This window comes from Megascapheus bottae, chromosome 32 (genome assembly GCF_031878675.1).
Source record: "Megascapheus bottae isolate mThoBot1 chromosome 32, mThoBot2.hap1, whole genome shotgun sequence".
In the NCBI taxonomy this organism is placed as follows: domain Eukaryota; kingdom Metazoa; phylum Chordata; class Mammalia; order Rodentia; family Geomyidae; genus Megascapheus; species Megascapheus bottae.
This window is the reverse complement of record NC_143540.1, coordinates 8,678,995-8,703,769: the sequence shown is the minus strand read 5'-3', so window position 1 is coordinate 8,703,769 and position 24,775 is coordinate 8,678,995. Positions and strand designations below refer to the sequence as shown.

The 24,775-nt window shown below is 46.6% G+C and overlaps 2 protein-coding genes across 4 annotated transcripts in view; both read right to left on the bottom strand.

The window, feature by feature from the left end:
* Window positions 1-10,672, bottom strand: part of Itga9 (integrin subunit alpha 9) — an 80,508-nt gene extending 69,836 nt beyond the window's left edge. The window contains exons 1-5 of the mRNA XM_090323570.1: window positions 10,460-10,672; window positions 7,055-7,182; window positions 6,483-6,589; window positions 5,705-5,828; window positions 250-317 (exon numbers count right to left, since the gene is read on the bottom strand). Of these exons, the coding sequence (XP_090179696.1) occupies window positions 250-317; window positions 5,705-5,828; window positions 6,483-6,589; window positions 7,055-7,182; window positions 10,460-10,647 (615 nt within the window). The 5' untranslated portion in view covers window positions 10,648-10,672. The remainder of the gene's footprint in view (window positions 1-249; window positions 318-5,704; window positions 5,829-6,482; window positions 6,590-7,054; window positions 7,183-10,459) is intronic.
* A 2,995-nt stretch (window positions 10,673-13,667) lies between these two features.
* The window catches only part of Golga4 (golgin A4), a 57,308-nt gene continuing 46,200 nt past the window's right edge, over window positions 13,668-24,775 (bottom strand). Inside the window, exons 19-26 of one of the 3 annotated variants that reach the window (XM_090323383.1) lie at window positions 24,442-24,555; window positions 23,919-23,939; window positions 23,383-23,451; window positions 23,089-23,164; window positions 21,210-21,313; window positions 17,490-17,576; window positions 16,628-16,690; window positions 13,668-14,346 (exon numbers count right to left, since the gene is read on the bottom strand). In XM_090323383.1, coding sequence (XP_090179509.1) covers window positions 16,661-16,690; window positions 17,490-17,576; window positions 21,210-21,313; window positions 23,089-23,164; window positions 23,383-23,451; window positions 23,919-23,939; window positions 24,442-24,555 — 501 coding nt within the window. In that variant the 3' untranslated portion in view covers window positions 13,668-14,346; window positions 16,628-16,660. Of the gene's footprint in view, window positions 14,347-16,627; window positions 16,691-17,489; window positions 17,577-19,630; window positions 19,821-21,209; window positions 21,314-23,088; window positions 23,165-23,382; window positions 23,452-23,918; window positions 23,940-24,441; window positions 24,556-24,775 lie in introns of those variants that run through there. The other 2 variants (XM_090323381.1, XR_016533465.1) reach the window with 2 other exon arrangements.

Sequence of the window (24,775 nt, the reverse complement as noted above, 5' to 3'; positions counted from 1 at the left end):
GACTGGGAGTTTGGCCTAGTGGTAGCGAGCGCTTGCCTAGCATGCATGAAGACCTGGGTTTGATTCCTCGGAACCACATACATAGAAAAAACTGGAAGTGGCGCGCTGGGGCTCAAGTGGTAGAGTGCTAGCCTTGAGAAAGCTCAAGGACAATGCTCAGTCCCTGAGTTCAAGCCCCAGGATTGGCATAAAAGAAAAAATTAATAAATAAATAGGAAGAGAATTGGCAGCTAGATAGCAGAGACTCACCTCAGTGAGGAAACCTGCAATTCCGGCCTGGCAGGATCCATGTTCTTCTCCGTATTTCTTCTTATATTCTGGAAGGAGAGAGGGAATGGGCAGACCACAGTCCTGTCAATGTGTGCCAGGCATTGTGTGGTGCCAACTTCATCCCCCCACCCACCACACACACACACACACACACACACACACACACACACACACCCCAAGACCTCGGAAGCCACTGTGGGCTGAGCCCAGGATCACCTCCCAGACCAGAGACTGTTCCAGAAGCTAAAGCCTCAGGAATCTCCTAGACCTCAAAAATAAATAAATAAACAAACAAACCTTCCAGGCTCTGGTGCCAAATCCCCCCCCCCCCCACGACGGTCCTCTGGTTCCTGTAGGGAAAAAGAGGACCTGCGGCCACAGGGTAATTAAGTGGGGAGCTGGTGACCATAATTCATTCCTTCTACTGTGGAAGGAGGAGAATCCCTGGGGAGGCCCAATTAGACCCAGAAATGGACTAATATTCATGCCTCAGCCTGGAGTCCCCTCTCCTTCCAGAAACACACACCCAGCACAGCTGGAAGCAATGCACTTGCTAACTTGTCAATGATGGGGTCCTGGACTGAGCCCCAGAATGTGGGGAGGAAGGGGCAGTCAGGCCTCCCTGGCTAGGTAAGAAGATGGAGGCCAGAACCAATTCCAATATGGCGGGAGAATGACTCATGAAGTCCCAGGGGCCTCACCCTCACAGCCACAGTCCAGCCTCGCCCCGCCCCCTAGCCTTCATCCAATCAGGAGTCTCTTCTGTGCATGTGGGCGGAGATGGGGGAACCAATCAAGACTCACCACAGTCTAGGTCCTTGACCAATCAGACCAGAGGCCTGCCCCCCAGAGGGAGGAGTCAAGGGGACCCTCCATAGAGCAGGCCCTAGGGGAACCAATCAGAAGACTCCTCACAGCCCACGTCCACTTCTTGACCAATCAGACCAGAAGCATACCCTCAGAGGAGGAGTCAAGAGACCCTATATGGAGCAGGCCCAGGAGGGAGACTGAGTCCCATCTGGGGACCCCTCTTTGTACAAGGAGTGTGATGTGCTGTTTCTTTTCATTTTCTGTCTGCTTTCAACACTTTTCTTCTCCTTACTTCTTTAATTGGTGGTGAAAATGAACCCATACCTTAGACAATATTAATTACACCATTACTAACAAAATATTCAGCACAGTATGCTTAAAATCTAAATGTCTAAAGCCAGGCGCCGGTGTCTCACACCTGTCATCCCAGCTACTTAGGAGATGGAGATTGAATCACGATTCGAAGTCAGCCTGGGCAGGAAAGTCCAGGAGACTCTCATCTCCAGTCAACCACCAAAAGCCAGAAGCGGAGCTGTGGCTCAAGTGGTAGAGCGTCAGCCTTGAGCAAAAGAAGCTCAAGGACAGTGCCCAGGCCCTAAGTTCAAGCCTTAAGGCCAGCACCAAAAAGAAAAGAAAAATAATCTAATGTCTGTATTCCCCTTTCTCTGCCATTCCAGTAAATCTTATTAGGGAATACATGGGGGCATTTCATTGCTGATTTTTATTCTTGATTTTTTTTATTACTTTATACTTTTTTTTTTTTTTTGCCAGTTCTGGGCTTGAGCTCAGGGCCTGAGCACTGTCCTTGGACTTTCTCAAGGCTAGAGCTCTTCCACTTGAGCCTCAGCACCACTTCTGGCTTTTTTCTATATATGTGGTACCAAGGAATCGAACCCGGGTCCTCGTGCATGCTAGGCAAGCACTTTAACCACTAGGCCAAACTCCCAGCCCTACTTTATACTTTTGATCCCAGCACAGGGCTCAGAGACAGTGTCCAGGCCCAGAGTTCAAGCCCCCACAACAGACATCCCCGGAAACCTCCTCCCCATGAGTCCACAGGTTAAGATACAGAGGATCAGAGAGGCCAAGTGACTCCTCCAGGGTCACACAGTTAATACGCTGGCACTTATCCATCACTATGGCTTATCATGAAAAAGAAGTAACTGCACAGAGCCCAGAGGCCTGGCCAGCTGTTTACCGTCATCTCAAGACTGAAGAGGAGAGGTTGAGAGTGACTCCAATTAATCACACATGGCAGTCACATTCTTTGGATGGCCTTTGCAGTGACCCCTCCGACCTCTCAATCACAATCACAACTACTGGGGTCTGGGAAGTTTCTAGTAATACACACACACACACACACACACACACACCCCAATCATCATGATTTTCTGCAACATAAAATAAATAACAGAAGAACAATGACACTGCTTGGGAGAACAGACCATATCCTGTAGTGGTGGCTCTGAGGGTCTGTTTGGGTGAAGAGGGTAAAGAGCCTTGGGGAAATCCAAAGGAATTCCGTTTCCAAGCTCATTAAAGAGCCTAGAAATGGTGTTTTGTTTTTTTTTTCTTCCAGTAAGTGGCCATTAATTGGTGGCTAAATCCCAAAGAGAACATCAATTAAATTCTCCTCTGCCTGGAGGGTGAGCCATGACTGTGTCTTGTCCAGCTATCAGGGGAAAGCCTGAGAAAGCAAATCTTTGTACCACAGCTTAGGGGTAAGGGAGTGTGCAAAAGTATGCATATATATCAATTAAATGAAATACAGTAAATAAATCCTGCCTCCCACTTCAAGAGGGATACAAAGAAAGATCAGAATGTCCAACCTAAACAAATGCTATTATGATGTGGCTAGAAAGTCTGGCATCTACCATGCCTTGGTCTCTCAGACTTCAGAGCCACTGTGTCTCCTGACAAAAGGCAGGCATGTGTGGATAGGGCTGGGAGAGACAAAGGTGGGAGATGATCAACATGCACTCTTGAATAGAAACCCCAATGCAGAGCTATTCCAAGATAATCTTGGCTACTCAGGAGGCTGAGAGCTGAGGATCATGGTTCAAAGCCAGTATGGGGCAGGAAAGTCCGTGAGACTCTACTCTCTAATGACCCATCAGAAAACCAGAAATGGAGCTGTGGTTCAAGTGGTAGAGTGCCAGCCTTGAGTGAAAAAGCCAAGGGACAGCAGGAAACCCTACATTCAACCACGCCCCTGCCCCCCCACCCCGTGTGTGTGCATGCATGTGTATGTGTGTGTGTGTATGTGCGTGCACGTGTGCATACTTTACTCACAGACTTGAGTCTGCCTGCCTGGGCCCCGTGGGAGATTGTGGAGTGACATGGATTCCCACCCTTTCCTTCATGGAAAGGCTCAGGAAACAGAGTGGGGAGGGAGCCCTGGGAGTGGCTGGAAGTGACCTCCAATCTCCGGTGTTCCCAGGAAACTTTTCCTGCCATCAACACACAAAGGCTAGGGGTCTGGCAGCTGGCGTTTCCTCCCGGCTGTACACACACACACACACACACACACACACACACATACTCTCACAAAAATACCTGCTAACTTTAGGGACAAGAAGTCTGGTTAAGTCTCAACAAGGGGACCTAAAAAGAGACTGGTGCATTCCCCACCATGGGTGGGTTTGAGTCACATGGCTGACACCACACAGTTTAATTCATTAGAGGCTGTAGTGTTCCTTTATCCTCCACCTCACCCCCCCCCCCAAAAATGGAGGTATTTTCCTACAGCACAATGGCTGGCTTCATCCAACAACCCTGCTTACACAGAAGGTGATTCAAGAGAAGGAAAAATATTCTCATTTCCAAATGCGTAGAGATTCTCACGCCGCGTATACTAAGGTCTCTGAATTCACTCAAGTTTATCATCCTTTCCCTGGAGTTCAGCCTGTGTCCATGGAGAAACAACACTGGGTGTGCTGTCCCTCAGAAAGCCCACCACACACACACACACATACACACACACACGCAGCAAGATCTGGTCTTCCTCAAGGCTTCTGCTCCTGCGTCATTCTTCAAAACCATCTTTTCTTTCCGTTTTTTTTTTTTTAAGGAAATACTAGTGGTCCTGTGGTTACTAGGTAGGCCTTCCCTTTCCATTTGTGCTTCATTTATTTTATTATTGCTATTATTATTTTGGGGAAAGGGCTACTGGGGCTTGAACCCAGAACCTGAGCACTGTCCTTGGGTTTTCTCAAGGCTACAGCTCTACCACTTGAGCCACAACCCCACTTCTGGCTCTTTTCTATGTATATGGTATCGAGGAATCGAACTTTGGTCTTTATGCATACTAGGTAAGCACTCTACCACTAGGCCACACTCCTGGCCCCTGGAATGCAGGTGTGTGTGTGTGTGGATTGATACCATGTTTATGAGATCTTTTCTGACATAATAAAAAAATGCCCTGCTGACAGTCGTGTTCCTGCCAAGACTTAAGTTTTTATTTCTGGGGTGAAGGGCAAGAAACAAGAGAAATATCTGTACTTGGGTTCTGTCACATGCATTCACTTACATTCTGGGAGTCCTAAAATAACCCCAGCTTAGCTAACAGTAACTAATATTGTGTGTGTGTGTGTGTGTGTGTGTGTGTGTGTGTAGTGATGTTATTGGTGTTTGAACTCAGGACCTTGCGCTCAGTCCCTTAGCTTGTTTGCTCAAGACTGGCACTCTACTACTTGAACCACAGCTTTTTGGTAATTAACTAGCATAAGACAGACTTTCCTGCCCAGGTTGGCTTGGAACCATGCTCCTCCGATCTCAGCCTCCTGAGTAGCTAGGATGAGGGTGTGAATCACTGAAGTCTGGCTCTATTTCTATTTTCTGTCCTAACCTCATTTTAATTTCCCATTCCTTTTTTTTTTTTTTTTTTTTGCCAGTCCTGGGCTTGAGCTCAGGGCCTGAACACTGTCCTTGGACTTTCTCAAGGCTAGAGCTCTACCACTTGAGCCTCAGCACCACTTCTGGCTTTTTTCTATGTATGTGGTACCGAGGAATCGAACCCGGGTCTTCGTGCATGCTAGGCAAGCACTTTAACCACTAGGCCAAACTCCCGGCCCCTCCCATTCCTTCTTAATTTCCTGCTTACATCCAATCAGAAACTGGAAGCATCTGAGAAGCCATTAAAAAAAAAAGGGGGGGGCCACATAACAGTGGCTCCTACCTGTCATCCCAGTCACTCAGGAGGCTGAAATCTGAGGTTCATGGTTCAAAGCCAGCTTGGGCTGAAAAGTCCCTGTGACTCTCATCTCCCATGAACCACCAGAAAACCAGAAATGGTGCTGCAGTTCAAGTGTTAAGACCAACGGGGTGTGAGATGGCTCACACCTGTTATCCTGGCTACTCCGGAGGCTGAGATTTGAGGATCGAGGTTCAAAGCCAGCCTGGGCACAAAAGGACCTGAGATTCTTATTTCAAATAGGAAGTGGCGCTGTGGCTCCATAGCCTTGAGCTGAAGAGCTCAGGGACAGCGCCCAGGCCCTGAGTACAGAAAAAATCCATCAGGAAGAGAAGTTTGCCTTGTGGCTAATGCGTGGTAATGTAAAGGTGGAGGGTGGGTGTTTGAATGTGGAGGAGAAGCCAGGACCAAGGAGGATGGCTCCACCCTTACCTTCGTAACAGGGAATCAGCGTCCGGCCTTTGGCTTGAAGGTTGGGTGGGATCCAGTAGCAGAAGCCGTGGGGTAAGATGTGGTCCGCCTCATAGTAGATGTTTTTCCAGCGGTGGGCACAGGCCTGGAGGGATGGAGAGGAGATACCACAGGACGTTAACTCACACACAGCAGCCTCCATGCCCAGCCAGGTACTGGTATGGCTCATGCCTGTCACCCTTGCTATTCAGGAGGCCGAGATATGAGGATCACCTCTGGAGGCCATCTCAGTCAAACCAATGAGATTCTTAACGTGCACTTAACCCTCAAAAAAGCCAGAAGGGAAGGATTAACTCAAATAGTAGAAGGCTAGCTTTGAGAAACAAAACTAAGGGGCAGAGCCCAGGTTCCCGAGTTTAAGCCCCTACCCCAACTCACATTTGTCTTCCCAGCTACTCAGGAAGCTAAGATCTGAGGATCAGGGTTCAAAGCCAGCCTGGGTAGGGAAGTCTGTGAGACTCTCAGCTTCAGTGAATCATCAAAAGCATGGAGCTGTGGCTCAAGTGGTAGAGCGCTAACCTTGAGCACAAAAACTCAAGGGCAGCACCCAGGTCTTAAGTTCAAGGCCCAGGATTGACTGAAAAATGTTAAAAAGTAAAATAAAATAATTTTTTAAAAAAGATGATAAATCATCTGAATGGTAGAAGAAGACAATCTGAACCCCAAGAACACTTCCTAATGGACCATCACTCTTTTTGAGGGTGCCTGCCTTCCCAGTTTGTCCGTAATAGTGCCTCACCAGCACAGAGCCATCTGCCTTGGGCTGTCGGGCCAGACTGACGCCCATCCACTCATTGTCTCTGTCTTCCCGGCATGTCTTTCCACAAGGTGCACCCCGAATTCTCCCTGGAGAAAAACACAGAAGAGTCACAGTTGAGGAGTTGCCTCAGTTCAAATCCTTGTGATCTGTAAATCAGTAAGGCACTTAGGACAAGGTCTATCAACTCCATCACTGTAGATGCTCCTACATTCCGCTCTCTGTGTGTGTGTGTGTGTGTGTGTGTGTGTGTGTGCACGTGAGGGCACACACACTTTAAAGAGCTTGCTTCAGAATATCAGTCAATGCACTGTTGGCTTTATTGAGAATCTTGCTATTGCAAACAAACAAACATAGATCCCAGCCTCCTAAGTAGCTGGGATGGCAGGAGTGACACTTCTCTGTGTCAAAGTCCAGAATGACACAAGTAGGGAAGTCTGGGCATTTGTTTGTGGAGGGAAGGAAGATGGTGGAGTGGATGGACTGATGCTTCCACCTTCGACCTGACACGAAGAGATTGCACCTCTATTCTGTGGCGAGCCTGGTCTCCTCACCTCGAGCCATGTCCAGTTCAGTGCATCTCCGGTCAGGATTGGTGTGGATCCGGCATTTAAACACCGCCCCGGGAGACTTCACGGAGGTGCTGTACTTAGAATCAGCCTTCGGGGCACCCACGAGGACCCTGGGGACCAGAGGAGAGGCAAGGGCATCCTGTCACAGACCCCTTCCAGGGGAATGGGGTGGGTGATCACACGTTGTCTGGGATACCATTTAGTATCATTATCATTATTATTATTATTATCATTGTCATCAAGTAGTTGTGCGATTTGACATGCCAATTTCTGATCTACGTTCCCCCTTTGAGTGGTGCACGGGTTAGGAGTGGGCAGGAGACTGTGCCAGTCTCACAGACCAGTGAGGCCATGGTCTCTTCTGCCAACGTGGGGTTTGAAAGTTGCTCACTTGGCTCCTGTTGAGAAGAGGAGCTGCTTCTGGAGAAGAAGGGATTTTTTATTTTTATTTTTTTTGCCAGTCTTGGGGTTAAGCTCAGGGCCTGAGCACTGTCCTTGGACTTTCTCAAGGCTAGAGCTCTACCACTTGAGCCTCAGCACCACTTCTGGCTTTTTCTAAGTATGTGATACCAAGGAATCGAACCCGGGTCTTTGTGCATGCTAGGCAAGCACTCTACCACTAGGCCAAACTCTGGGCCAAGAAGGGATTTTTGAAGTGGCAGGTTTTTGTTTCTTTGGGAGAGGGATACAAGATATCCACAACCACCAATGACCTCAGCTTGGTCCAGAAAACAACAGAGGTGGACAGGAGTATTTTGCTCTTGTTTCAGTCACCCTACATGAATACATTTCATCCTATTCAAACCAGCCAATCACAAGCAGATTGTGAACCTAAGCTCAACCAATCCAAGCACAGGGATGGCCTCCACTGCCTGAGCAATAACCTATGAAAATACATTTCACTCTATTTATACCTATTCACACTAGCCAATCAGAGGCAGCTTGTGAACCTGAGCTCAACCAATCAGAGCAGAGGGGTGGAGCCTGCTGGGTTAGCTATATAAATATCTGCACCCAGCCTGCTCTGTTACTTGCTGGCCAGGTTTCTGGCTGACTGGGCAAGTCCTTCTACAGAAGTAAATTTTTCCTTGCTGAATTGATTATTTTCCTGTCTATGGCTGTAATGCCAATGATTCTCGGCTCTTGGAAAGCATATCAATAACAATAGTTAAAGTATCAAGTCTTGTCCAGGCAGGCACAGTGTGAAGGACCCCGACACACAAAACTTTCACACAGAACTTCAAGGACAGCTCAGAGCAGCTAAAAATCAGCCAAAGAGCCCAGCACTGGTGGCTCAGGCCTGTCATCTAAGCATCTCAGGAGGCTGAGATCTGAGGATAATGGTTCAAAGCCAGCCTGGGCCAGAAGATCTGTGGAGGAAACATCGGAAAAGACAGAAACCGAGCTGTGGCTCAAGCAGTAGAGCACTAGCCTGGAGTAACAAAGCTCAAGGAGAGCGCCTGGGACTCAAGTTCACGTCCCAAGACTGGCACCAGAAATTAAAAACAAACCCAATAAAAAGTTCTTGTCCTGAATCTGTCACTAAGTACAAAGAAGTGAGTAAAACATGTCTGGGCACCTCCTCAACAAGACTGACAGGTGTCAGGGCCAGCCAACTATCCAGGGGGGCTTGAAAATCAATGAGACTCTCATCTCCAAGGAACCACCAAAAAAAAAAAAAAAGCTGGACGTGGCCCCGTGGCTCAAGTGCTCCCTTGAGCTTAGGGACAGCACCTAGGCCCTGATTCAAGACCCAGGAGTGGCACCAGAAAAAGGAAAGGGGGGGAGGGTGAGGAACTTTGGTAGAATTCAACGGGTACCTGAACCCCAATAGAATAAGCACTTGACCAGCAGACCAGCTCCGTGTCCCCTCCACGGGGCCATTTTACCCATCTACTGCTCCCCTGAAGTCTAGCCCAGTGCACATCATCTTACTCTTATTTTTTGTTTGTATTTTCCAAGTCTATTCATATACCAAAGGTCTTCTTTGCCTCTGTTTTATTTTATTTTTATAATTTCATTCATTTGTGCTGGTACAGGGGCTTGATTGAACTCAGGGCTCCCGAGCACTTGGTCTTTGGACTTTTCACACTCAAGGCTGGTGCTCCACCATTTGAACCAGACCGCCACTTGTGGCTTTTCATTCATTCATTCATTCATTTATTTATTTTGCTGGTTCCCCTACCCTTTCCTGCCCTGGATCCTCAAGATCTTAGCCTTCTCAGGAGGCAAGACCACTAAGCCAGGGGTGTGTGTGTGTGTGTGGTGTGTGTGTGTGTGTGTGTGTGTGTGTATAGGGAAGGGTGCCTGGCATCACTTCCTTTTCTTAAGGAAACAAACAAAAACCACACATGTTGACCACCTCTGTCTGGGTGAGAGATTCGGCCCCTAGCTGTTCCTGCTGTGAAGACTGGGTCCATCCAAGGGGGTGGACTCCCCATCTGTGGACACACACACACACACACACACACACACACAGACTCCCCCGCCTCTTTTGTGGGCTCCAGGCCCCAGCGGTGGCCCCAGGTGCTGGGGAAGCTGAGACCCCCACACACCCATGGCTCTCCATCTCTCCAACCTGCAGCCAGGATGGGGCCCGAGATCCCCTCTCAACAGCCAGGGAGAAGGAGGGGTCCCCCCTCAGGAGCTGCAGGGAACCCAGGGCATGACTGGGACAGAGAGGGAGGGAGAGAGAGAGAGGGAGGGAGGGAGGGAGAGACAGACACAGAGACACTGACAGAGACAGAGAGAGACAAAGACAGTGACAGACAGACAGAGGATGGTGACAGGGACGGGGTGGGGCCGGAGGGGCAGGGCGGCCGGGGGTCCCGCACCCCACGTCTATTCCCCACCCCGCCCGCCCGCCGCTCCGGGGGCCCCCGCCGGGAGCTGGGGGTCGGGGCGCCTGGCTGCCAGTCCGGGGAGACCCCTCGGAATCGGGGGGAGGTGGGGATTTCCAGGCCGGCCCAGCCACTCCGGAGGAAGAAGGGGATCCCCGGGGGAAGCACCGGGAGCGGGGGTCCCCATCAGCCTTCCGGCCACGGCGGGACCCCGGGCCGGGCCAGGAAGGCGCTGTGAGCCGTCCGGACGGGGCCGGGGGACGGGGGAGGGCTGGGGGTGCAGGGGAGGAGTGGGGGTACAGGGGAGGGCTGGGGGTGCAGGGGGAGGAGTGGGGGTGCAGGGGAGGGTTGGGGTGCAGGGGAGGGCTGGGGGTACAGGGGAGGGTTGGGGTTCAGTGGACGGTTGGGGTGCAGGGGCGGGGTGGGGGGCAGGGGCTGGGGGCGGCGTGGCCGGGCAGGGCCGGGGCTTGGGTCGGGAGGGAGGGTTGAGTTTGGGGTTCGGGTCTGGCGGGTGAAGGTTTTGGGGTCCGGGGCCCCCCGCTCTCACCACCGCGAGCCGTCGTGCCGATGCTCCAGCACCGCGTAGCCGAAGAAGGAGCCGCGCGGGCCCTGGAAGCGCACGGGGCGGCCCGGGTCCAGGTTGAAGGCGGCGGCCGCGCGGGGCCCCGCGGCCAGCAGGGCGAGCAGCAGCACGGGGAGCCCGCGGGGTCCGCCCCGCCGCCGCGGCCCGCGCATCCTCCTCGGCCCGGGCCTCGGCCTCCTCCTCCTCCCGGCGAGGCCGCCCACCGCGATCGCGGGCCGGCTGCAGCCTCCGGGGCCGGGCCGCCCGCGGGAGGAGGCGGGGCGGGGAGGGGGCCGGGGCCGGGCCGGGCCTGGGGGGCCAGGGGGGCACCGCGGGGCGGGGAGGCGGCGCGGCCAGCCCGGGCCGGGGCTGGCGGGGCCGCAGCGCCTCCTGGCGGCCGCGGGGACTCCCAGCGCCCCGCACCCGGCGCCCCGGCGGCGAGGAGCCGAACCCCGGCCCCGATGCCAGCCGACGGCGACCCCAGGGCCCTCGATCCCAGACCCCCGGGGACCTCGACCCCCGACCCCCGAACCCCGGGCCCCGGACTCCCGGACCCCAATCCCAGATACCCAGGGCCCGGACCCTTACCCCCGGGACCCCAATCCCTGGGCCCCGGACCCCAGGACCTCGACCCCTGGGCCCCCCACCTCCGGACCTCGAACCCGGGACCCTGACCCCCAGACCCCAGACCTTAGACCCCGGGTCCCCCGCCCCAGCCCAGACCCCCAGAACCCCAACCCCAGACCTTGGGACCCCCCCGCCCCTAGTCCAGACCCCTGGGCCCCAACTCTCATGAAACGGGAGGCGTGGCTCAAGTGGTGGAGCGCCAGGGCCCAGGCCCTGAGTTCAAGTCCCACCAACTACAAAAATCCACGTGTGGGGCCACTCATAGGATCTGATGTCAGGGTGAGCTCCGTTTCCTGGTGACCACACAAGCTTCCCCCCCCCCCCACCATCTCCAGCAAAGCCCTTCTATTTCCCTCCTGCCCAGCCAGGATGTCGACTTTCTTCCTGAGACTGTGCTTTTCTGAGGGAAAAAAAAAAAAAAAAAGGGAACCCATTGTCCAATTCTCTGAAAGGAGCTGGTCATGCCCTTGACCTCCTCCTCTCACGTGGAGATCAACCCGGAGAAGGGGGGGGAGTGTGGCTCACGCCTGGAATCCCAGCTACTCAGGAGGCTGAGATCTGAGCATCCTGGTTTTGGAAGCCAGCCTGGACAGGAAAGTCCATGAGACTGTGATCTCCAAGGAACCAGCAAAAAGCTGCAAGTGGAGGCATGGCTCAAGTGGTAGAGTGATAGCCTTGAGTGAAAAAAGCTAAAGGACAGCGCCCAGGCCTTGCGTTTAAGTGTGTGCGTGTGTGCACACACACATACATAACACTTTGTGGATGGGAAGATAGTTTAGGCAATGGGCAAGCAAGAGATATGTTTTGATTGTCCTCAGAAGGAAGTGTACACAGAGCATGGAAACAGGAAAGGGCGAGATATACAGAAAGGCAGGTCTTGTTCCTACGAGTAATAAGAAGAAAAGGAGGAAAAGCAGAATTTGAGGCACAGGGTACATGTTGACACTAATCAGAAATACACACTTAGGGGAAACACACAAAGGTGCAAGGCCTCTGCCTCTGATGAAGCAGAGGAATATTTATCAAAAGGACCTGGGGGGTGGAACTCGGGGAAATGAAAAGGAGGTTTGCTCTGTACATCAGCTTTATACTAACAAAAACTGGGGGGCTGGGAGTTTGGCCTAGTGGTGGAGTGCTTGCCTAGCATGCACAAAGACCAGGGTTCGATTTCTTCAGTCCCATAGACATAGAAAAATGCCTGAAGTGGTGCTGTGGCTCAAGTGGTAGAATGCTAGCCTTGAGGAAAAAGCCCAAAGACAGTGCTCAGGCCCTGAGTTCAAGGCCCAGGACTGGCAAAAAAAAAAAAAAAAAAAAAGAATATATATTAACAAAAACTGTAGGGTGAAAAATACCTGCAAAGAACTGCAAATAAAAGATCAAAACAACCCAAATTGAATACAAAAGCAGAACTGTCAGTTTTCTGCTGCCTCCGAGACCAAATCTTTCAACCCAGCAGATGGATGTTTATAATTTGATTCCAAAGTGGAGTTGATGGTTGCCTTTTTGTTTTGTTTTGGTCGTGGGGCTTGAACTCAGCCTGGGTGCTGTCCCTGAGCTCTTCAGCTCAAGTCGAGTGCTCTATCACTTGAGCCACAGTGTCACCTCCGGTTTTCTGGTGGTTCATTGGAGATAAGAGTCTCAGGGACTTTCATGCCCAGGCTGGCTTTGAACCGTGATCCTCAGATCTCAGCCTCCTGAGCAGCTGGGGTGTCAGGCGTGAGCCGATGCACCTGGCTTCAGATGGTCTGTGTTTTGGCAAAGGTTCTCCGGACATATATTGGAGGAAAGATGGTTTCTTCAGTAATTGGTGCTGGGGACACAGAGTCCCATGTAGAATATGAACACAAGATGTGTATCGCTGTCTGCACTCATGTTTACACAACGTGTATCAAAGATCTTAATAACGAGACCGGAAACCTTAAAACCACTCCAGGAAATAATAGGGAAAACACTGGAACACACTGGCTTAGGCAATAACTTCCTGAATAGAATTTTAATAGCTCAGCAAAGTAGCACAAAAGATTGACAAATGGGACTGCATCAGATGAAAAAAAGCTTATGCGAGGCAAAGGAAATAGACTACTTGAAGAGAAAAATCTCCTGAATGGGAGAAAAATCTTTGTCAGCTATGTACTGACGAGGATCTAATAAATAAAATACACAGCTACTCAGGAGGCTGAGATCTAAGGATTGTGGTTTAAATGGTAGGACTCTCATGTCCCGTGAACTAAAGCCTACAGTGGTGCTGTGGCTCAAGGGGTAAAGCACCAGCCTTGAGCATGAAAGCTCAGGGGACAGTGCTCAGGCCCAGAGTTAAAGAAAAAACAAAAACAAAAAAAGAAGTGTCGTTTACTCTAGAGAGAAGAGGCATTTCTATTGTTTTGTTTCTATGTATCTTCTAACTTGGTTAAGTAATGTTGAACACACTTGCCCAAGAAAACTTCCCAGGTACTTAGCATGTAGCTCTCCCGACAATTCTCATATTAACTCAAGTGAAAAAAAAAATAATGTTTTCCCCCTCTTAAAATGCATCTCAACCTTGGAAGAAACACAGTGAGAAATGTGATACAGGAAATAAACTTTATTTCTCTCTTCTTCCCAGATGACATCACCAAAGGTTACAGATTTGCATACAATAGTTATATTTGACTATTTACAATTTAAATAGTATTCTTTCCTCTGAAAAATATAAGTACAAAAGCTAAGTAAACAATGAGGTACTGCCATTTGAGACTTCTGTGTGAACGCATAAAGAATTCATCTTTAGCAAATATTCAAAAAATCTGGGTAATAATAAAACTCCAATTTATCTGAAAAAAAATCTAGTTTCACCCCAAAACATATTGCACAAATCATTTAAAAGAAAACACCCTAAAATAAATAAGAAAGGCAAGCATTTCTTTCAAAGGGAAAAAAGAGGGCCCAGAAGGAATTGGGAAGAAAGGAACATGGTTTAGAGAGTAGGAGAGGTTATTGAAACTAATTTTTTAAATATAAAACTCTTCCCAAGAGAAAACGGAAGGAAAAGAAAAATTCCCTAATCACCATTCCTCCACTGAGGTGGGGGGATCTATTTTAAAAGTGGTCTGCAGTGGCTCTGTGAGCCAGGGTCTGTGTTCTCAGTGTCCTAGCTCTAGGCAGAACTTCTCTCCTCAAGGCAGAGCACATGAGGGCCACTTTCCCCCAACCACGGCCGCCGGCCAGCATCGCTCCACACTCCTTCAAGATGAAGATCGGAGCCATGACTAAAGAATCAAATGCAATAAAACACGAAATGAGGAGAGGAAAGCAATCACCACCATAACATACACACATTTTGTTGTTGTTGTTAGTTGTGGGGCTTGAGCTCAGGGCCCTAGGCACTGTCCCCAAGCTCTTCAGTTCAAGGTTGGTGCTCTACCACTTTGAGCCACAGCTCTATTTTTGGTTTCCTGATGGCTAAAGATAAGTTTCCAGGATTTTGTCTTGCCAAGGCTGCCTTTGAACCAGGATCCTCAGAGCTCAGCCTCCAGAGTGGTTTGGATGACAGGCGGCCAGGGACAGCCGGCCTAGTAGCTTCATATTAAGTCCACTGAGTGTGATCATGATGACAATGCTTCTGCGTCAAGGAGTCATGACCGTAAGTACCATGTTGGTGAGGAAATGTGAAACGTGACAAAGGGGAAAATACACATGGGACAGAAATGGAGAAAGTGAGAACAAGGGAGGAAAGATGAGAGAATGGTAAAATCATTGGGTTTACCTAAGTGAAAGGTATATAGGTGTCCAGTGCACTTTTTTTTTTTTTCAAATTGTCTATCTGAAATGTGTCGAGAGAAAAAAACGAAGGAACCTACCAATGAATAGAAATGCTACAGGAGGCCGGGAGCTTGGCCTAGTGGTAGAGTGCTTGCCTAGCATGCACGAAGACCTGGGCTTGATTCCTTGGTACCACATACATAGAAAAAGCCGGAAATGGTGCTGTGGCTCAAGGGGTAGAGCTCTAGCCTTGGGAAAGTCCAAGGACAGTGCTCAGGCCCTGAGCTCAAGCCAGGCACTGGCAAAAAAACCCCACAAAAAACCAAACCAAAACAAATGCTACATGAAGCTCCTAGCTACTCAGGAGGCTGAGATCTGAGGATCGCTGATCAAAACCAGCCCAGGCACTAATGTCCCTGAGACTTATCGTCAATAACTACCAGAAAAACCGGAAGTGGCATGGTGGCTCAATGGGTAGGGTAGTAGCCTTGAGCTGAAGAGCTCAGGGACAGCGCCCAGGCCCAGAGTTCAAGTCCCACAACCGACAAGAAGGAAAGAAAGAAGAGGAAAGAAAGAAACAAAGAAAGAAAGGCTACACAATTCTCATTTCCAGTGATAAATAATATGGTTTATCTGAAATCATGTCGGTGTTCTATGAAAAAGGGAAATAGTCTTCATGGGTTAGATATGGGACACATTTTTTTCCACACAATTTTCATATCTTTACAATACAAATGACCTAATAAAACAATTTCCTGTACTCCCAGTCATTGTAACATATACAATAGAAATATATATATGTATATATTTTAAAAACAGGATAGTTTTAATCACTTGAAAAAATTGAATGATATATTTTAAGTATAATTAAGCTCTATTGGTGGTCACTCAGCCTGTAATTGGTGAACATTATCTCAGATAAAGGAATACCCTAAATGTTTAAAAGGAAACTAAATCATGTCAATAATAACGATAACACAACAATAATAATAACAATAACACAAATAATATGTAGAAATAAGAGGAGGAAAGGGTTCAGATAATAAAAACAGTCAACTGTATGAAGGACTTCAGGTTAATTTCGCAGTAATCATGTGCTAATCAGGAACAACCACACTTAATTAAGGTGCGCTCCCTAACATTAGCCTCAGAATGAATGTGTTATCTTGTGTTGAACTGTATGATGTAGGGGATGTAACAGAACTCCAAACTCCATTTAGGTTTAATGAACCTGACTAGCTTTTATTATTTCAATTAGTCTTGACTCTACTACAGCCTTATAGCATCTTCAATTCTGAATTTGTAAAGTCCTTCTTTCTTTCTTTTTTTTGTATTGTACTGTGGCTTGAACTCGGGGCCTTAGCTTTTCTGCTCAAGGCTAGCGTGCTACACTTGAGCCACATCTCTGGCCTTTTTTTTTTTTTTTAAAGTGATAAAGGTTTCACAGATTTTCCTACCAAGGCTGTCTTTGAACTGCAATCCTCACATCTCAGCCTCCCGAATTTAATTAAAGGCATGCGTAATCACTATGGGGCCATTTCACTTCCATCTCCAGAAAGTACTTTTTGTTTCCCTTTCACAACCTCTAAGAAGTTGAAAGGCCACCATTTCTAATGTTTCCTAATCCATGCATTATTAACCTCTAGAGACAAATTGAGAGAAGAGAGTTGTATTAACTCAGGGCAGAGTCATAAATGTTCATTCAACGAGAAGGGAAGAATTCCATGAGATGGTTAATAGCATGAGATACGTTTTGAGTTTTACACAGGAAGACAATTCTGCACTCACCACATGTTAACTAAGCACAGACTGGCGGCTCACTCAGAAGATACCACTGCGAGCCGAAGCAAACTACAAAGCCGGGAAGAGAAAAAGCTTAGTGGGTTAGTTGTAAGACAATACAACAAATAGGTTAGCATAGAGTCTATGTGTAGATAAAGGTATGGAACTCAACTGTAAAGTGTTCTCCAATCAGGATATCCAAAACACAAGGAACACAGGATTCCTTCCTCTAATCCTTTCATTTCTCTCTCTCTCTCTCTCCTCTCCCCTTTGCATTTTCTTTCCTTCCCTGGCTTTGGTCAATTGTGGGGCTTGAACTTGGGCCCTGGGTGCTATCTGTGAACTCCTTTGCTCATGAGTAGTGCTCTACCACTCTGGGCCACACGACCACTTCAGGTTTTCTGGTGGCTTATTGGAGATCAGAGTCTTAAGTTCTTTCCTGCCCAGGCTGGATTTGAACCACATTGCTCAGATGGCAGTCTACTGAGGAGCTAGGATAACAGGCATAAGCCACAAGTACCTGATACCTCCTTCTGTCCTTTCTCCCTCCCTTTCTTTCTCTCTTCTCTTTCTTCTTCCTTGGTCCCCCTCTCTTCTTCCCTCCTCTTTCTCTTCCTCTCCCCTTTCTCCTCCCCTCTCTACTCTCCCCCACTTCTCTTCCTTTTCTTCTCTCTTTTAAGGTCAACAGACACTTGCAAGTGAAAGGAAAGCAGTAAGAAAGTCGCTCTCCATTAGAAGGGGCCTGAAAAGGAGTCCTTTCTATTTTAACTTTCATTTCAAAATGGAAACAACACAGAAAGGTGTATTTCATCATCCGTGCATCTAACTACATCTCTAACTCTCTACACAGTCTTCTTCTACAGCTTACCACAAGCCGAGCATCTTCCCTTTCCAGAATCTTCTGAGTCTGGTCGTCGGGGAATCTCAGGACAGTGGTTATGACTTTTGCCATGGTCTGTGAGAGGAAGAGAAAGATGGTCACGGGGATACAGCGAAGCAGAGGGGAGTCTCCACCCCTTCTGATGTGTTCCGCTGGTGGGATTCTTTAGTGCTTTCGATGGAAGCCACGAACAAAGAAGTATGATGTGAAGGTATTCGGTCAAGGAAAAACCAGCCATCTGTCCGAATCTCAGTGGAAAAGGACTCCTTATAAGGCCCCATTTTATATTCTTTTGAGATGAGATGTTTCCCATCCAATAGCATGAAGCTATGAAGATCAAATCCACTTGGTACTCAATCTCCGTCAGGGAAAACTTAAGTTATTTAGAAAGTAATATTATCACTTGATTTTGACACTATGCTATTACAGATTTAAAGTATTGCAAATTATTATCAGTGATTTGAAAAGGTTATCTGTAAAAAAGCAAAACGGATGAGAGTGATGTATTGATCTGACTAGTAAAAATGAGATGCTCCCCAAGTCCAACTGGAATGAAATCACATCATATATCTCATAAACACGGGCTACCTCATGAACACGAACATGCTCAGTAGGTTTTTGTTTTTTCCCCCAAGACATGCAGCATGTCAGCCTAACAGAAATTACATCTTAAAGAAACACAAATGCTTTGTTGGGAAGAAAAAACAGGATGACTCAAAACAGGACACATGGTGGTTGGTAAAAACAAGATTAAAAATTGTGCAGATCTAAATAAATACAGTATACCGTGAAGTCAGACTGGCCACCATAAGCTCCTGGAAAATTCTCCTCAAAGTCCCTATTTTGTGTCAAGATGAGATGTTTTGAGGAAGACAGAGAGGAGAGAAGACATATCACTTGTGAAATAGGTTAAGATAACACAGTCAGTGCTTACATACAAAGTTAAGTGGTAGTACTTCTTTAGGGGTATGCTAGTAACTCCGTTAGATGGCAGGGTAGTCCAGAAAAGGGACTTGATACTCGTTGTTCATGGTACATGGTGTGTGTGTGTGTGTGTGTGTGTGTGTTATATACTGGACATTAAAAAAAAAAGATGACAGTACAGTTAGCTAAAAGTTTTACAAATTCCATCATTAGAAAAAAAAGGCATTGTTTCTAGGAAGAAAAGGATGTTACTAAAAGTGTTTTCAACCACAAATCCCAGACATGGTAAGATTTTTACTGTCAGTCTTCTTCTTCTCTACACTGTTGCCTCTGTCTGCTCTTATCACCATCACAAGCAAATAAATGAACAAGGCACATTTAAATTGTCATGGAACACAACTGGATGGATAGATTCTCACTATTTCCCTCTGTGGATTTTTCACTTTCAAATTCACTTACTCTATTGTGTGTGTGTGTGTGTGTGTGTGTGTGTGTGTGTGTGTTGGAACTGAGGCTTGAACTCAAGGCCTACAAGTGAGCTGTTTTTTCTCGAGGCTAGGGCTCTACCATTGGAGCCACAGCTCAACTTCTTGCTACTGTGTGGTTTACAGGAGGTGAGCATCTCATAGACTTTCTTGCCCAGGCTGGCTTTGAACTATGACTCATAGATCTCAGTCTCCTGAGTCACTAGGGATGACATGCGTCAACCAGGACTGCCTTCCTTGCCTTAAATGAATTCATGCATAAACTTCATTCTTGAGGATCCTAAAGGATTTACCAAATCCTCATTTAAATCTGTATTAATCTATAGAACAGAGTCTTGTCTGCTACAGTAAAGTCCAGAAATCAAGTATATAGGTGGCCTGAAATGTCAGAAGAGATACTAAGTAGCAATAATTGTGGTATTTTTGTTTTATTTACAGACAGTGATAAACCCTGATATTACAATACAAAATTATTTTTAAGGAAGTATTAAAAATCTAAAACTCAAACCTTTACAGTGATAAGGACCATTTTTTCTCATTTCAATCCTGAAACAACTATAGATGTATACACAAGCATGTTGGCAAAAACAAAATAAAACCAAAAACAAAACAACCCCACCCCCCAAACTGTGGAAAGTTGTTTATTCACATTTCTGGACTATGTTAAATATAAATACACCTTTAAAATTCATCAATGACCCAGAATTTGCAGCCGATTACCTAGTAAAGTCTTAAAGCTTGCCAGAAAGAGCCTGGAGAAGCCCAGGGACTCTTTGCCATCATCTTGAAAAAGTAATCAGTCTGTCTACTCTCTCTACAGTATCTTCAGGCCCTGGGAAGTAAAGAAAAGTCCAAGGGGCCTCTCCTGCCAGTTTTTCCTTAGGGAGTCGATCCTTCAATAAAGGGTCTACTGAAAAGGAAGACAAGCTACATTTCAGTATCAGCAGCAGTGTAGAGGACCAGTACCCCAAATTAAAAATACAAGGGGCATAGAGCACAGGGCACAGTGAATCCTGTACTAGACGAATGTGTGTATGAGACAGGTACTGTTCTTTCGTTTTCTAGGTGACAGTCATGGGGCTTGAACTCAGGGGCTAGACATCGTGCCTAAGTGTGTTTTTGCTCAAGACTGGTGTTCACAGCTTGAGTCACAGCTCTACTTTTTGATATTTGGTTGTTCACTGGAGGAATCTCAAGAACTTTTCTGCCCCAGCTGGATTCAAAGATCCCCAGATCTCAGGCTCCTGAACAACTAGGATGACAGGAGGGAGCCCCTGGCATTCAGCTTACTCTCCTTGAAAAGCCTTCTAGGGTAAAGCTCGCCGTGTGCAGAAGCAGATTTAAAAAACACAAGTGAGATGAAAAACAGGGTCTGCTTGACAGGAAACAACTGAAGCCCATCATGAAATCACATGTCTCTGTGTGTGTGTGTGTGTGTGTGTGTGTGTGTGTGTTGGTATTGGGGTTTGAACTTATGAACAGTTACACTCTCCTTTAGGTTTTTTACTCAGGCTGACCCTCTACTTCTTAAGCAATGTATCTCCAACGTCCATCTTTCAGCTGATTAATTGAAGAAAACTCTCATAAACTTTTATGCCTATGTTGGCTTTGAACTATGATCCTTGGATCTCAGTCTGCTGAGTAGCTAGGATGATAAGCGTGAGCCACTGGCATGTGGCTTTAATTTAAAAACAAACTGATGCAATGAAACATAATTTCTATCAATATTAAGGATTCAGATATACAACTCGGTAACTTTTGGTGGTTGGCTGAGTCTCCAGTCTATAAATCCACTATCATTTCTTTTCTTTTTTGTGCCAGTTCCTGGGGCCTGAGCTCTGTTCCTGAGTTTCTTTTTGCTCTAGGCTCTGCTTCTAGAGCCACAGTGCTTTACTGCAAATAAGAGTCTCACAGAGCCCTCCCCCACACCCCACCCTGGGGCTGGCTTTGAACCACCACCCTCAGATCTCAGTCTCCTGAGTAGCTAGGATGACAGGTGTGAGCCTGAAGAAGCAAAACAGCCACATCCTTCATAAATCATTCTTAATGAATTTTAGTATTTATAGTAGTTTAGCATCATGTAATAGCATTTAAAGAACGGATATGAGAGATAAAAGCAAGATTTGCCAGCTAATGAGCTTTTGTTCACTAAAAGCAATGCTGTAAATATCTACTACTTACTACTACTAGCATGTATGAACTGCCAAGAGTAATCACACATATCAGTCGGTGTACTCATGGTCAAACGTATTTGCCTTTAAGTTGGGCCTCATACCAAATTACCAGACTCAGTTTATACCTTAGTCTCACGACCCATCATATACTCAAAAAGCACTTTTCGCAAATACTCAAACTCTGTAGGTTCTCCCAAGAGCGAGACGTCTGTGTGGTACAAGTTGCCACCTGTCAAGTAAAAGAGAGCAAAATTATAAAGTCACAACAGGGTAAGTTATTCTTATTACTTAGAGAATAGATAGTGAAAAAGTGATGAGTGACATGAAGAGAGATATGGATCTTACAGTAATTATATACACAGTACATCACCCAAATGATCTGTCCGAAGAGAAAAATAACAATTATTATAGCAGACATTAACCGGAAGAGAAAACAAGAATCACTGTAACAGAGAAAGAATCATTTTTGGGTGTGTGTGACAGACATAACCCAACAATTTTGATTTTCCCGAGGTCCTCTTTATGGGGGCTTGAATTCAGAGTTACCCTTCTGTTTATTTACATTTCTGCTCAAGGCCAGAGCTCCACTACTTGCACCATACCTCTTGGCTTCTGGCATTTGTTATTTATCGGAGAGAAGAGTCTCTCAGATTCATCTGCCCTGACTGGCTTTGAACTGTGATCCTCAAACCTCAGCCTCTTGAGTATCTAGAACCAGCATCCAGCTCTGATAATTTTGTTTGTTTTGTCTTTTCTTTTTTAGTACTGGGGATTGAATCCAGGATATGCACTTGCTTTACCACTGAGCTACATCCAAGCCCAAAATGTGGGAGAAGGGAGATGTTTCTGTTTTTGTCAGTCCTTTTGGCTTTTTCTGTGGATGTGGTACCAAGGACTCAAACCTAGGGCTTCATGCATGCTAGACACTCTACCACCAGGCTATGCTCCTGGCCCCAGCTCTGATGCTTGTAAAAAAGTGTATGAGCAGTACAAAGATTCCTTAACATTGGTATTTGTAAGTATTTCGTGGATGGCATCAGATATTCTGTAATGACTAAAACCATCATTTTTATTTTTTATTTAGTTTTTAGTTGGTCATGGGGCTTGAACTCTGGGCCTGGGCCCTGCCCCTGAGTTCTTAAGCTCAAAGCGCTACCACTTGAGCCACAGAACCACTTCCCTCATCATTTTTATATTATTGGGGATTTAGTACCTCAGGAGAGTGTCCTAGTTTGTGTAAATACTCCAACTGAAAAGAACTGAACTTAAATTCCCAAACATCGTTTTGAAACACAGATTAAGTGACACAGGTGACTTCAGAGTGACTCTGTACTATTTTGAGTTGACACTCTGAGAAGGTTCACTGAAAGCCAACGAGCCGTGGCTCACGCCTGCCATTCCAGCAACTCAGGAGGCCAAGATCAAAGGATGACATTTTGAAGTCAGCCTTGGCAGGAAAGTCCATGAGTCTCTTTCCAATAAACGACTCAAAAACAGTGACACAGTGGCTCACACGGAAGGGAGCCAGGCTGGAGCACAAAGAGGCGCTCTGAACTCATACAACAGAACAGAAGTGCCGTGAACCTGGCGCTGAGAATACAAAACTGTGCTTAGATAGAGGAGTAACTTCAAAAGATCTACTATACAACACGGTGACTCTGGTTAATTATGTCCATGGTTCTTTGTAGAAAATCATCTTTAAGCAGGGCGCGGTGGCTCATACCTATAATCCTAGCTACTCAGGAGGCTGAGACCTGAGGATCATGGTTCAAAGTCAGCCCAGGCAGGGAAGTCCATGAAACTCTGATCTCCAATTAAGCACCAAAAAGCTGGAAGTGGAGCTATGTTTCAAATGGCACAGAATTACCCTCGAACAAAATAGCACCCATGATCTGAGTTTAAGCCTAGTACTGGCATCAAAAAAAAAAAATATATATATATATTATATATATATATAATATATATAAATAAAGTACCCAGAGACAACCTGACATGAAGAGTTACCTTTGTAAGGTGTCCTCACAGTTGTTGCACCTACATTCTTTTCATACTTTTTCAGACGGTCTTCTAGTTCGTGGATCTAAACACAGTAAATATTGAAACCACATGATATAACTGCTATGGAAATAATGTGGGCAATTATAGCCCCTCAATTTTTTTAATGTTGGAAAAATAGGCAAATGAAATTTAAAGAAGCAATTTATTAGGAACAAATGCATACAAAAGAAAAAAAATAAAATACATCAACTATTTATTTATTTTTCCCTCAAATTTGTTGACAATCATTAGTCTATATACCTGTTCTCTGAATTCTTGTTCTTTCAACTTTGAGTCACTGATCAGAGTAGTCTTCTGTGCTAGTTGTGTCTGGGAAAAAAAAAAAAAATTAAGAGCTGAAATGAAAATAGGTTTCACCACTACCTGGACCCATCTCAGTATAGCTTGAGAAAGTTTCTTTCTAAAAACTAAATATCACCTGGCTCTGGTGGCCCACACCTATCTTCCTAGTTACTGGGGAAGATGAGGTCCAAGGACACTGGTTCAAAACCAGGGAGGAAAAGTCCCTGTGAGACTCTTACTGCCAATGACCTGCTCAAAAGCAGGAAGTAGCACACTATGGCTTAAACTGGTAGAAAACGGGCTTGTGCAAAAGAGCTCAGGGACAACACCCAGGCCCTGAGTTCAAGCCCCATGACCAAAGGGGGGCGGGGGAATTTGTTTTAACAGATTACAATTCACAAAAAAGCAGGAAGAAAAAATAACCCCTCTATTTTTTAACTTAAAAGAGAGAAATTCAGTATCTTTAGTCAATTTCTATGAACAACTAAACTTACCTGTAACTCCATAATTGTTACCTAAAATGGAAGAAAAACAAAACAAAACTCAGTGAGGACCCATACACACGTAACCCTAAAGTAAACTACAGAATAGGGATGAGAAATGACAAGAAATAAGAAGCCAATGCAATATTCTTCAGAGGGGTCAAATCTGAGATTCAGAAACTTTGAAAACTTTCATTGAAGCCAGCCATCAGGGGCTCAAGTCTGTCATCCTAGCTACTCAGGAGGCTGAGATATGAGGATCACAGTTTGAAGCCAGCAGGGTAGAAAAGTCCCTGTGAGACTCTCATCTCCATTGAACTCGCTCAAAAACTGGAAGTGGTTCTATGGCTCAAGTGACAGAGCGCTAGCCTTGAGGACAAAGAGATTTAGGGACAGCACCAGGCCCTGAGTTCAAGCCCCACAAGTGACAAAAACAACCCCCAAACAGAAAAGTCCGGGTGTATCTGTGAGCAAGCAAAGTCATAGACATGACCATGAGTTCAAGAACTATGTCAAGCCCTTGATCGCCTCTTACCCGATCATCGTCAGGCTTCTCCTCCAGCTGTAGTATCTGCTGGTGTTTCTTCTGTAGTTCTTCCAGTTGAGCTTGCAGGTCCTTGACTTTGGCAGTCATTTCTTCTTCACGAGCCTTTAGGATCAGAAAACGGTATGTTCATGTCAAAAGAACACTGTAACTACATGGCATGGCTCATGCTAATAATCTAGCTTCTAAGCAGGATGAGACCTGAGGGTTTATTTTTTTTCGCCAGTCCCAGGGCTTCAATGCAGGATGGCCTGAGCACTGCTCTTGGGCTTTCTCAAGGCTAGAGCTCTACCACTTGAGCCACAGGACCACTTCTGGCTTTTTT